The following is a 13,153-nucleotide window of genomic DNA, read 5'->3' as shown; positions in this document are numbered from 1 at the left end:
CTTTCGCAGTTCTGGAGAAATTCAGGTTTTCCCATACTTGGATTAATTTAATCAAAGGATATCGTTATTGTACTTCAACACTACGTCAAAACAGTAATATTTCGGCGCTACTGTAGCGTTAAATTCGACGGCTCTAACCCGTCGTTTGTAGTTCGTCGGCCCAAAGCCCACGTTTAAAGCCCATCAAACAATTCGACGGGCTTAGCCCACCGAATTTCTTTCATCGTTTTGCCCGACCCGTTAACGAACTCTCTTCGTTCTGTTTTCTTGTCTGCTCTCTACAGTCTCTCTACAGTCTCTCCTCTCTCCTCTCGATCAGGTTGTAGTCTCTCTCGATCTCTTCTCTCTTTTTAAATCTCTCTCGATCACTCTGTTAGACTTAATCTAAGTCTCTCTCCTCTCTCCTCTCTCCTCTCTACAGTCTTTACTCTCTCCTCTCGATCAGTCTGTCTGGATCTCTCGGTCTCTCCTCTCTGTAAGTCTCTCTCGATCTCTCCTCTCTCTGTTTCTGATCTCTCTCTCACCTATTCGATCGATCGATTAATAAAATTGTTGATCTCTTCTTCGAATTAAGCTCAAATCCGCTTGATCTCGTCGTCATCTGCGTCTTCCGAGAACTGAAGCTCAAATCGAAGAAATTAAGCTCAAATCCTTGATCTTCTCTTCTCTGCCAACTATTTTCGAAGCTCAAATTGAGATATCCATTTGATTGGTTCAGTTCCAGTAAGTACTGTCTCTTATTTCTTCTCCTTATTCATCGTTCATCAATTTTCCCTTGTTTTTAGGGTTTTTTTTTAACAATTTGATTGATTTTGTTTAGTCTTTGTTTTTCATGCTAAAGTGTATCAAGTTGTCATGATCATATCTAATGCATGTCGATTGTAAGTTTGTAATTTTTGATTGTTAATTATGAAATGGATATGTATCTCTAACTCATTCATCTCTAGGCGTCATTCACATTTAAACAATAGAACACACTTTAAACAGGAGATAATTTTGCCGAATGTGTGACCGTGACTAATCTTTTAGCTTTGAATTGGTGTGAGGAGTCATATACGAAAAAGAAACAGATATTGAGGAGACTTGTTTTATTCAATTTCATGACTTTTCCTAATTAATTAGGATAATTTTATCTTGATTTTTTAGCTTTACACGGGAGGGAGAATGTATGAAAGAATCTCATTATCACCCGTGGATGTTGACGAACCATGTAAATTATGTGTTGTGCTATTTCAATATATAAGAGTCTCGTTGGAGTGACTTCAAGCTAGAACTTCATGCCACACTTCTTGACCCTCAGCACGACTCTTTTCCAAATGATTCTAAATGATTCGGTGGTTCACATATTGACCATCTTATATGGGTACCAAACAGATAAGAAGAGAGACCTTCACATCCCTTTTAAGTCTTGAGATGCTCTCTTAAATGAACAGGTATGAAGTATTAACATTCTTTTTGAATGATAGGGATAGGAGGCACCATCTGACTCTTTACCTTACCCATTACTCCATCATACTCGGCCTACTATTATTTTATTTTTATTTTCTTTTGTACTGCTTTTCTTCTAGTGCTCATGTCTCTTTATTTTGGGGATGTATAACATATTTGGTTGTTTACTAAAATCACCCTTTGGGGTGGTGGGGAGAAGGATGAATTGTTAGTGTAGATGGTTTAGAAGATATGATTGGAGAACATATATGATTAGGTTCCATTTGTATACTTGATAGATTCTGGCATATTTTAACCAAGCTCTTTTCATGGGTTCGTCATGCTCTTGTACAGTCTGGAAAGGTTTAACATTACCATTGAAGATGATATTGAGAGGGTATTTGTATGTCACATTTGAAAAAATTTCCTCTCTACATTTTTTTCTAAACTGTCCCTCCAAATCAAGTCAAGCTAAACTTGCGTGTCTCTCTCTCTCTCTCTCTCTCTCTATATATATATATATATATCTCTTTGTTCCTTCCACTTTGGTTAGTTAATTTGGAGAGACCTTTAGTTAGTTAAAAGAATTGACAAGTTTCAAGTACTAGGCTAGATGTAGACCTGTGTCTTGCTGTTGTCACAAAATTGTACAAATGTATGAAATGGTACTAGCATGTTCAACATGACTCATTAACAAAAAAGGACTACATCTGTCGGTATGCCTTCCGAGTTCTATAAGGATTCAATTGCTCAACATCACTGATTCACAACAACAGTCAATACTATTTAGCCGATTAAGCAAAGCCCTATCAAAATCTAACATCCAAGGTGCCAGGGCACCAATCATATTTACGAAACATGGGCCTTTTCTTTATAAGTAGCCTTGGCTGCCACCATTCCTTGCCATGGCAGCAACCAATCTTCAATGTGACCACCAGTATTAGGCAAAAAGATTCAACCCATCAATTAATTTGAAGTCAATACTGTCATAGACAGCACCCAAATCTCCCACCTCTTTGATAGAGACCAAAGATTTCAGAGTTAAATGTTTACAAGATATGATAGATCCAATACCAAGATCAAAACTACATACCCACAAAAACAAGTAAATAAATAAAATATGAACATGTGTAACGACATAAAATTGAGGACAATGTTGATTTGTTCAATAATTTCAGAAAAGCAATACAATAGGGGGCTTTGATAAAATTGGGTTTGAATCCTCCTCTATTTTAACAATTGCTTTTGAATCCTCTTATCTTTTATTTTTTCTTTTTGTCTTCCAATGATCTTAGACTGAATCTCTCTCATCTTTTTGTCTTCCACTAACAATTTATCTTGTCTACCATTCACTACTAACACGTGCATCACACATGATGTTATTGGAAATTTGGCTTTGTTAACATACTACATACACTACTTAAGCTCACATAAATTTGGCTTAGTAAGTATTAGCATATATCTTTATCGCTTAAGGTTCAATCTTTCTTATTTTCAGTTTATTTTGTAAATCTATCCTTTGTTTTTTCCTCTTACTTGTCAGTTGTATGTTTGATGGAGAGGCTCGAAGTTCCAAGCAAAAAGTGGATGTCAAAACCTAGGTTATCAACGGAATATATTGATGGTGTAGTGTCATTTATTGAATACTTGAAAACGAATAAACAGAATTTCGGTTATGATGATCATTATTTTTGTCCTTGTGTCAAATGTCATAATACTTCATCGAGAAGGAAAAATATAGAAACCATCGTAGAACACTTAGTTTGTGACGGTATAGATACTTCTTACACGAGATGGATATTCCATGGAGAACATTGGAAGAGCGGGGATCATGTAACAGTCGGGGCTAGTACGTCTGTTCGTCAGTGTGATGAAGATATGGTCCCAAGAATGACAGACATGTTGAATGATGCGTTTGGACACTTTTCCAACGAAGAAGATGAAGTTACTTGTATGGACGAGTGTTCTGATAGAAACGATGACCAAGTTCATGATGATTCAACAGATGATATTCAATATCACCAAATGATAGAAGAAGCGATGCAACCCTTATATCATTCATGTCGAAAAGAGGATACAAAATTGTCAGTTATAGTTGAGTTGTTGAGTATGAAAACTAGACATCAATGGTCTCAGAAGAGTTTTGATGAATTGTTGCAAATGATTAAAAGGATATTGCCACATGATAACTCTTTAACAGAGAGTACCTACACTGCAAAGAAAATGATCAAGACTTTAAGGATGAAATGCGAGATTATTCATGCATGTCCTAATGATTGTATATTGTATTGGAGAGAGAATAAAGGTAGAGATAGTTGTCCAAAATGTGGCGAGAGTAGATGGAAACCGGTTAATAAAAAGAAGTCGAGGAAAAAACTTTTACCGGTGAAAATATTGAGGTATTTCCCACTAACGCAAAGGTTGAAACGAATGTATAGTGTGTCATGGATTGCAGAGAACATGAAATGGCATTCTAAAGGATGTCAACAACGAAAAGAGTTTATGTGTCATCCAGTGGATTCATCTTGTTGGAGAGGAGTGGATAGTAAATGAGGAGATTTTGCTGTTGAGCCACGCAATGTTCGGTTGGGACTTGCAACAGATGGATTTAATCCATTTGGGATGAAAAACAACTCATACAGTTGTTGGCCTGTTATGGTTGTTCCGTATAATCTGCCACCATCTTTATGCATGCGGAAAGAGTTTACGATGTTGACACTTATGATTCCTGGGAGAAATGGTCCAGGACATGACATTGACGTGTACTTGCAGCCACTGATTGTAGAGCTAAATGAGTTGTGGTCTACAGGAATTGAAACATATGATGCTAGCACTAAACATATGTTTACAATGAGAGCAATTTTGTTATGGTCTATACATGATTTTCCAGCGTATGGTCATTTATCGGGTTGTAAAACAGCGGGAAAATTTGCATGTCCTGTTTGTAGTGAAGGAACAGATTCAATGTGGTTAAAACATGGTGGAAAATTTGCTTATATGGGGCACATAAAATTTTTAACTGATCTCAACCATCCTTTCAGAAGTCAAAAATCTCAATTTAATGGGTATGAAGAAAAAGAGAAGCAAAATCGTCGGTTGAGCGGAGTTGATCTATTAGCCAAGTTGGAAACAATTCATACAGAGTTTGAAAAATTACCAGGTAAGAAAAGGAAAAAATCTATGAATGATGAGACTCCATGGTCGAAGAGATCAATATTCTTTGACTTGCCTTATTGGAAGGATTTGCCACTTCGTCACAATCTTGATGTGATGCACATTGAGAAAAATGTGACTGAAAATCTTTTCGCAACAATTATGAAGACGAAGGATAAGACCAAAGATGGTCGTAAAGCTCGATTAGACTTGAAAGAAATGAAGATAAAAAAGAATTTGTGGCCGATGAACATTAATGGCAATGAGATTTTACCAAAAGCTCTTTACGAATTGTCTAATGAGGAAAAAGAATTAATTTGTAAAACCTTGTGGGATTTGAAAGTTCCTGTCGGATACAGTTCAAATTGGAAACAAAATGTGAGTTTACAAGAATTTCAATTGAAAAATTTGAAATCACATGATTATCACATACTTATGCAACATTTATTACCGGTGTTGCTAATGCACGCATTCAAGATGAAGAATCAAAAGCCGTTGCGTGCCGCTATTCGACAACTCTCGATATTTTTCAATGTATTATGCTCGAAAAAAATCAATCGTTTGGAGCTACAAAGTTTTAAAGGACGTATTGTAGAAACAGTGTGTGTATTCGAAAAATATTTTCCACCTTCTTTTTTTGTTTCTATGATACATCTCCTTGTGCACTTGGTGGAGGAAGCGTTGATGTGCGGACCAGTTAGATATCGATGGATGTATCCTTTTGAACGGTATGTGATGATCAATAAGCAATGAATATTTTTATTTTTCTTATCGTTATCTAATTCGTAAAATATTATTAGGATGATGAAGAGTTATAAACGATACGTGGTGAATCAAACATTCCCAGAAGGTTCTATCATAGAATGTTATCTTATGGAAGAAGCAATGATGTATGCTATGCATTACATGCCCGATGATTTACGTAGAATAGGAAGTCATCAACGAGGCCAACATATGATTATTAATGATGACTGTGAACCTGCCTACCCTATTGATAAGAATGGGAAACGTTATGTTCTGAACAATGTGGAGTACGAGCAAGTTCACAAATGGGTACTTCGTCAGTCTGCTGAGAATTCTCAATGGGAAAAGTATGTAGCAACAACTCAAATTTATTTCTATATTATATGAATTTAAACCTCATTAATTCATATTATCTTATATAGGAAATATAATGAATACCTTCAAAGTCTTGTGTCAAGAGCTAATAGTCGAAAGACCAATTTACAAGCAGAGAAAGAAATGCCATACGCTCATTGGGTTAGAGAACAACTACATGATGATTTCAGCCCCTCAATCACAAAAAGGCTTGCTACTGGTCCAAATGCTTCTGCAATTTCATATAACGCATATGCAGTAAATGGGTATGTTTTCTATACAGCGGAATATGAAATGAATTTATCAACACAAAACTCTGGGGTGTCAATGAAAGCTGTAACGAGTTTCCGGGCAAATGCTAGAGATACGAATTATGTAGATGAAGAAGTTACCTATTATGGTATTGTAAAAAAAATACTTGAGTTGGACTACCTAGATTTCAAAGAGACGGTATTTTATTGTGATTGGGTGCGTATAGAAGATTCAAATGGGTATGTGGTTGATCGAGATACAAATTTACGATATGTTAATCTAGAGAGATTGATGAGAAATATAAAAGTGGACGATGAACCGTTTATTCTTGCTTCACAAGCAACTCAAGTTTTTTATTGTAAAGATCAAAGTCGGCCTACGGAAGCTTGGCATGTGGTTTTAGAAGCTCCAAAGAGATTGAATAAAGATGTAGACGCTTTTGAAGATCCTTTAGCATTTGCTGCAAGTAACGTGGATGCTTTATCATCTGTTCTTAAAGAAGATATCATTGAAAATGATGATGAAAACTAACTATATTGGTACGTTATGTATATATTTATGAAAAATAGTGTGTTATAATAGTAATGATCTACTTATATTTCTTTCAAATACAAATTCATTGGTGATATTGTGTAATATTTCTGCTTTGGTTGTTATTGAACTCACTATTTGATTTATTGCTTTCATGTTTAATCTTATTGCTTTCAAATATCTATACTATTTTTTTTAATGTTATTCCATACAGGCCTTATGACGTTGATAGAAGATTCTGATAACTTATCGATGGAGAATTCTGATAGCTTGTCGACATCGGATTCTGATAGCTCGACACCCTCGATTCCTACACGAGATAGTCATCAAAGTTCGTCGACATCGGATCTACATTCATCATCTGATTCACGTCTTCATGTGGAATTCAATGCTATGGGGCAATGCATTGGGGATAATTCGACAGACTTATCGACCAATATAGGCCGCTATGCGATGGCATACGTGCCACCTTTCTATTCTTCTTGGAGGAAGGTACCGACGGAGTTGCTTGAACTTATTTGGCGTCTTCTCCAGGTAGTTTTAATATTCTATTGATTAGTTGTAATAATGATGAATATTTTCATTATATTAGAATTGATTTATTTGTTCATATTTTGACAGTCCCGTTACGACATTTCTGAGGACTACAAGAAGTTCTGCCTACAGAAAGCTAGTCATGCATGGAGAGATTGGAAATATCGATTGGGGAAGGAATATTGCAGAGTTGGTAATACTGATGCAGAGCGAAAGTTGAATAAGCCCAAAAGTAGATGGATCAAACAGGATGATTGGGAGAAGTTTGTTGATTTAAAATCGACATCGACTGACCAAGAAAAATGTGATAAAATGAAAAAGCTTCGTAAGCAAAATAAAACTCCACACACAACCGGTAGAAAGGGTATAGCAAAAAAGGCAGAAGAAATGGTTAGTATTAATCTAATTATTAATTTACATACTTTGTTTCAAATGTTCATTTATTTGTATTGCTTTTAAGATTGTATGCATTTTTGATCTAAACAGAAAAAATATAAGACGGATGGTCGGCAACCCACAAGAACAGAGCTTTTCATTGATAGTCATACGAGGAGTGATGGTAGTGCTCTCACTCCTGAGTTGGCCAAATCTCTCGTAAGTGATGTCATTTTTTTAGTCAATTTTTTTATTTTTATTTTTGAAAATATTACTTATCATCGTAATGTTTTCATTGTTTTGTAGGGTCAATTAAACAATCTTATTAAAGAAGATCCTAGTTTTGCCCATAAGGATATCGATCATGATCCTATTTCCATTGTATGTATGACTTATATTATTTAATTTTAATTTTTTATTTACATACATTATATTAATCATAGTTGTGCATAGGTGTTTGGGAAAGATGGAAAAGGCAGAGTAAGAGGTATGGGGAGTGGAGTTTCAAAGACTTCATTACGTTATACAACTCAAAGTCGGAATTATACGAATAAGTTTGAAAAAGACATGGTTAATTTAACTCAATTAGTTCATGCACTAATGAAAGATAAGAAGAAGAAAAAGAAGAACAAGAACAAGCACAAGAAGAAAAAATCATCTACATATGAAGTTGGAGGTCCTTCTACTCAGGTAAAATGTAAAAACACTTTAGCTTTAGAGATTCTTCATTTAATTTTTTATTAATATTTAATTCATATAAATGATGGATTTTAGCTTATATATCTAATCATAAACAATAATTTTATAGGCGACATCGGATTCCACAATTCCTAATAGGCGAGGAGGTAAAGAACCAATATCAGAACCATTACCATCCTTGAATAATGGTAGGGTATGCTTATTGATGAACTTTAGAAGGAATGTGATCTACGCCAAAGGAGCACTAGTAGATCCTGAGAAGCTAGATATGGAGTATTATTCAATTTGTATCGATGAGATCATTGACTCTTCGGCTGAGCTAATGGATAGAGATGGACCCCAAGGGACTTTACTTGATATTCTTTGTGGTGAGGTGATTAGTGGCCTAGGAGCCATTGTCGTGTATTTTGATAAGCATGAGGTAATTTCCATAAAGGTTGGATAGATGATTACCTTTATTTATATAGAATTTTATATCACCAACATTCAGGTTCTTCTAGATTGTATTGAGGACGAGGATGATTGCTACACTTCACTATTTCGCTAACTTAACCTTTGCTTTATAGAATTTACTAATAATAACTTTTTTTTTTATATTTTAATTTCCTTCAAAATTGGATTACATTTTTTTCTCTTCTATCTATTGTTTAGCATTGAGTATGTGATTTATAAATACAAGTATACTTTTTTATTTGTTTAAAACTAATGCTGGAACTAACTCTTACTTTCTTGAACCTCTTAAGGTTGGACAAGACAAAGTTCCATGTCATTGGAGCTTTCCTCTTTACTGCTCAATCGGTCCTACTACATCCAACAGCAGTTGTAAAGAGTCTAGAAGAAGTCCTGAGGTTGACATTTCATGTTGATGGAATTGGGGTTGGAGCAATTGGTTCGTCTCGACCGAAAATTGTGGATTCTACTCTTAAATCTATAACCACTTTTGGTGAGTTTTAAATTCACCTTTGGTTTACATTATTTTGTTCTATTTCTCTATTTATTTGTATTTTTTTAAATTTGGCTGTTAGATTGGTAGTTGTATATTTGATTCATCTAATTTACCAGCATTGGATTTGTATGTTTTTTTGATTACTTTAGCAAATTTTGGGTAATTTGCTTCTTCTGATGCTTGGTAATGGTTAGGTTAAGAATTATGTTTTAATTTTATTTCTACATGTTATAGGTAATGATGGTGAGAAGTTAAGTCTGATAAAATTGGCCAGTTTAATTGAGGTTTGTTTGAAGAAAGGTACTTGGGATCTCAATCTCCATCGGAAATCTTTTGAGTCTAGTCTTTTTAGATTTGAGGGGAAACCAATTAACATCTCTACCTGCTACGCTCGGAAAATTAATCCGTCTTGAGGAGCTTGATATTAGCTGAACAGGGTGCGCAGGTAATTTTCTATTTTTTGCAGTTTTGTTTTCTATTTATGTGATCATTTTCTTTTTAAGGCTGATCATTGTATTGTGGTTTTCAGGCTGTTGTTCAGTACATGGCTGAACATGTTTCCAAGAAGGATGTCAAGTTGCAACCAGTTAAGCAGAAAAAGACTTGGACTGAGATGTGTTTTTTCTCAAGATGTAACAAGAGAAAGCTTGATGGTTTGGACTATGTCAAAGCTTGATTCCAAAACAGGTTCCAGTCTGCTATGTAAGTTATAATACTTCCAAAAACCTTCCACCTGATGTGGTTTTTATTCTTTTGTTGTTTCTAGACTATTTGTATAGGTAAAAATAATTATATTAATATAATCAGTAAATTAGTTACTTTTTGATATTTTACCAAACAGGGTCCATCATTTTATAATTACTTTTAACATAACTGCTTACTTATTGGTGATGCACCAATCAAGCTGCAGGGGAGTTCAGCAGTGGATATATCAGGGGAGCTTTCCTCTTTACTGCTCAATCGGCCCTACTACATCCAACAGCAGTTGTAAAGACAATAATGCAAGTTGATGGATCCGGGATATCCCACATGCAGTTGTACAGCAGCTATTGAGTCATTGCCGGGTAGGGTCTCAGCCTTGACATCGCTCGAAGTATCAAAAGATACAATGCTATCGTGATTTATCCCACTTTCAAAGAAGTCCCAATCATACTAGGTAAAAAACAATAACCTTTGATCCAATGGCTCAGGTTGAGTAATCATCCAATCAGATTGATCAACGGCTCAGATTTGTAACTGTGTGTGGGGTCATATATGTTTTGGTTTAATGTAGGTTCATGGTGGAAGAGGGGCGTGATGGAGGTTTTAGATGAAGCTATAGAAACTGGAGGAGAACCGGAGGCCTCAGATGCTCACACTATAAACGGTCAACCAGGCGATCTATACCCTTTTTCCAAACAAGGTAAATATATTTTTGCTGTTGCGGTACGACAGTGCAAATATTCTTTCATTCCATGGAGTGACTAGGGCTGTCAATGGATCTCGTCTGGATTGGATCATGGTTGATTTGGCTGAGCTATGGTCTCTTCTTCATTTCATTATGCCCACCTTGTATGATAGCCACGAGCAGTTCAATGAGTGGTTTTCAAAAGGGTATGTATCCCTGTATCAAGTTCATTTATTTTATATTTGACTTATATGAGCTTTAAATTTCTCACACTTCAATCATTGATCATTTTTCCCTACATTTTCAGCATTGAGAACCATGCAGAACATGGAGGAACTTTAAATGAACACCAACTTAACAGACTGGTGAGTGCACATTTTTTCCCTGCATTATTGTTTTACCCCCTAATTTAACTTAATGAATATTGTCATTCAACTGAGGAAGGTACTCTATCTATTAGTGTTGAGGTTTTCTTTTACGGATGATCTGATAGAAATGAGGATCATCTTGAGTTCTTGATGTGTCTTGGTATTAGATCTATTTTCAGTCATTCGTTGTGAATAATGTATTTTTCTTTCGTATAATGGTAGGTATGCAACCACCCAGAGTTGTTTGAGCGAAATGAGGGAAGCACGTTCTTATATTTTGGAGAGATCCCGAATTCTCTTCTACCTCCTCCCTTCGGGGAGTTGGAGGACATACACTATGCGGGAGATCAAAATCCTATAACATACAGGGTACTTTCTTAAATTTGGTTCTTCCTTCATCTTTTTCTTATTGAATTGTTGTTATCAATAGTCCTTTTCTGATATTTTCCGAGGTCTTGGGAGAAATATGGTAAGTCTTGATATTTTCTGATATTCCGACCTAACATTCCCATTGCTCATGCAGGTTTGTTGACAGAGAGAATGAATGATAAGGTCCCAATAATATCATTTTGGGACCGTAATTTCACCGAGATTACCATCATATAAATACTAGTTCCCTTAAAATAATAATAAATTTTATTAAATCCCAAATTAATGTGACTAACAATAGTTTGTTACTAATTTCAGGTGAAAAGGGCACATTCGGAAACCAACAAAAGAAATAACAATTATGGTTACAATACGCGGGCCGAAAGGAAGTTTCTAGAAAAATATCGATCGATTTGGGCACCACGTCACCGCGCCGCGGCTAGCTAAGACCGCGCCGCGGTCATTTCGAGGAATTTATCCTCGAGATTTTTACAGAAGCTTCTAGAAGCTTCGGTGGTTGTAACTGATTGGGCCATGTGAATCGAATTATCCGTCAAATCACCCCGATTACCCGAATACAAACATTATAAATTTGAGGGTTTATTTCAAAGAAGGGGTCCCCTCTTGGGTCCCTCTTAGGCTCTTTTCTTCTTTAATTGTCTTTAGTTTCTTCTTAAAATTCTCTGTAATTTTTCCTTTTGGTGAGATCTTGAGTGTAGTGAGAACATCAACATCAAGAGGAATCACTCATTGTTTATGTAATTGTTGGGAGAACTATAAAAGGAGAATTTCGGATCGATCATCATCTTCATCTTCTTCACCTATTCTCTCTTTTCTCTTTTATTATTTTTCTGCAATTATAATGCTTGTAATGATTGGCTAAATTCTCATTAGAGAAGTTAAGGAAGCCATAGCAAATTAATCCCTCTAGTGTAGATTTAAATTCTTGTTTTGCTTACATGTTTTAATTCTGAAAATTCTATTCTGATTAAGGTAATCCAACTTATAATTCTGATCCAACTTAGATAGCCATTACTTAGATAAGTTCAAGAATGGCTATGCTATGTGAAAAATTAGAAGATGAGTTGGGCAATCTCAATCATACTAGTATTTTCATGAATATCCTTTGATTACTCTTAAGGATTTAATTGTTCCACCATCCGATCCATGAGCAATGACTTGCTCCATGGATTGAGTTATATTCCGAATTTATCTACATTATGGATTAATTGCAAATGTTCGATTAACTTCTCTAATCTTTCTCTCTTAGATTCTCAATCTTTCTTTTCAGTTTCAATTTCTTTTACAAATCAGTTGTTATTTGCTTCTTTGTTTCTACAAATCAATTCTGTTTTAAAATCAATCTGTTTCTAATTCTGTTTTTGTTTCTAACCGAATGAATCTTCATTGTCCCTGTGGAACGAATTTGACTTGCCCAAAGTTTTAGTTCAAATCTTTATCTCTGCATCTCTATTGCAAGCTTTACAACCGATCAAAATGGCGCCGCTGCCAAGGACAGCGAGTTGATTCATTTTTCAATTCGGAAAGTATCCGAAACAGTTTCCGAAACAGAACCGAATGTGTTTTGCTTGAAACAAAAGCTAAACGAACAGAAAAAAAATTGAAAAAAATTTCATTACAATCCTCAGGATATCAGAAACCATTTCCAATTTGAAAAATCGATTTTCATCAAAATTTTACCGCGCCGCGGTTGCCCCTTAGTGCGCCGCGGTGACGTGGCAACATTTTCTGCTGATTTTTGTTGGAAAAGTTTCTGACATCATGGACATTGTAATGGTCATATTGGTTTTTTTTTCTTAGTATTCTGATTTGAATAATTTTGTTCTGTTCAGGTGAAGGACTCGACGGAAGGCGACACGTGGAATTGTTTATCCACTAAATTGGTTCTATCACCAAGAAGATCAGCACATTCAAATTTTCTCTGCATTTTTATTTTTTTTCTTAGAAAACAATTTGTATTAGGTACTTGAATTTGTATTAAATTTTAATTGT

General features: G+C 35.3%; 3 protein-coding genes across 8 annotated transcripts; all 3 read left to right on the top strand.

The window, feature by feature from the left end:
- The first annotated feature begins 83 nt into the window (after positions 1-83).
- Positions 84-11,323, top strand: LOC147392025 (uncharacterized). 6 transcript variants are annotated; one of them, XM_086459297.1, is made up of 14 exons: positions 84-723; positions 6,677-6,996; positions 7,084-7,386; positions 7,483-7,590; positions 7,678-7,752; positions 7,825-8,061; positions 8,180-8,491; positions 8,814-9,013; positions 9,546-9,718; positions 9,927-10,172; positions 10,290-10,609; positions 10,711-10,768; positions 10,994-11,140; positions 11,295-11,323. In XM_086459297.1, the coding sequence occupies exons 2-8, from the start codon at positions 6,682-6,684 to the stop codon at positions 8,934-8,936; spliced, it is 1,473 nt and encodes a 490-aa protein (XP_086315423.1). In that variant the 5' UTR covers positions 84-723; positions 6,677-6,681; the 3' UTR covers positions 8,937-9,013; positions 9,546-9,718; positions 9,927-10,172; positions 10,290-10,609; positions 10,711-10,768; positions 10,994-11,140; positions 11,295-11,323. The 6 variants fall into 6 exon arrangements, with proteins under 6 accessions (XP_086315423.1, XP_086315419.1, XP_086315422.1 ...); XM_086459293.1 differs by lacking the exon at positions 84-723 and adding an exon at positions 9,251-9,461 and having other exon boundaries at positions 6,520-6,996; XM_086459296.1 differs by lacking the exon at positions 84-723 and having other exon boundaries at positions 6,520-6,996; positions 7,495-7,590.
- Positions 2,983-3,981, top strand: LOC147392027 (uncharacterized). The gene has a single exon (XM_086459137.1). The coding sequence runs from the start codon at positions 2,983-2,985 to the stop codon at positions 3,979-3,981; it is 999 nt and encodes a 332-aa protein (XP_086315263.1).
- On the top strand, positions 4,084-6,462 carry LOC147392026 (uncharacterized). The gene is made up of 4 exons (XM_086459136.1): positions 4,084-5,309; positions 5,382-5,672; positions 5,748-6,079; positions 6,158-6,462. The coding sequence occupies exons 1-4, from the start codon at positions 4,084-4,086 to the stop codon at positions 6,460-6,462; spliced, it is 2,154 nt and encodes a 717-aa protein (XP_086315262.1).
- Positions 11,324-13,153: the final 1,830 nt, after the last annotated feature.

The sequence above is a fragment of the Akebia trifoliata genome, chromosome 11 (genome assembly GCF_017979445.1).
Source record: "Akebia trifoliata isolate Shusen 1 chromosome 11, ASM1797944v1, whole genome shotgun sequence".
NCBI classification, from domain to species: Eukaryota; Viridiplantae; Streptophyta; class Magnoliopsida; order Ranunculales; family Lardizabalaceae; genus Akebia; species Akebia trifoliata.
This window is presented reverse-complemented; position numbering and strand designations above follow the sequence as displayed.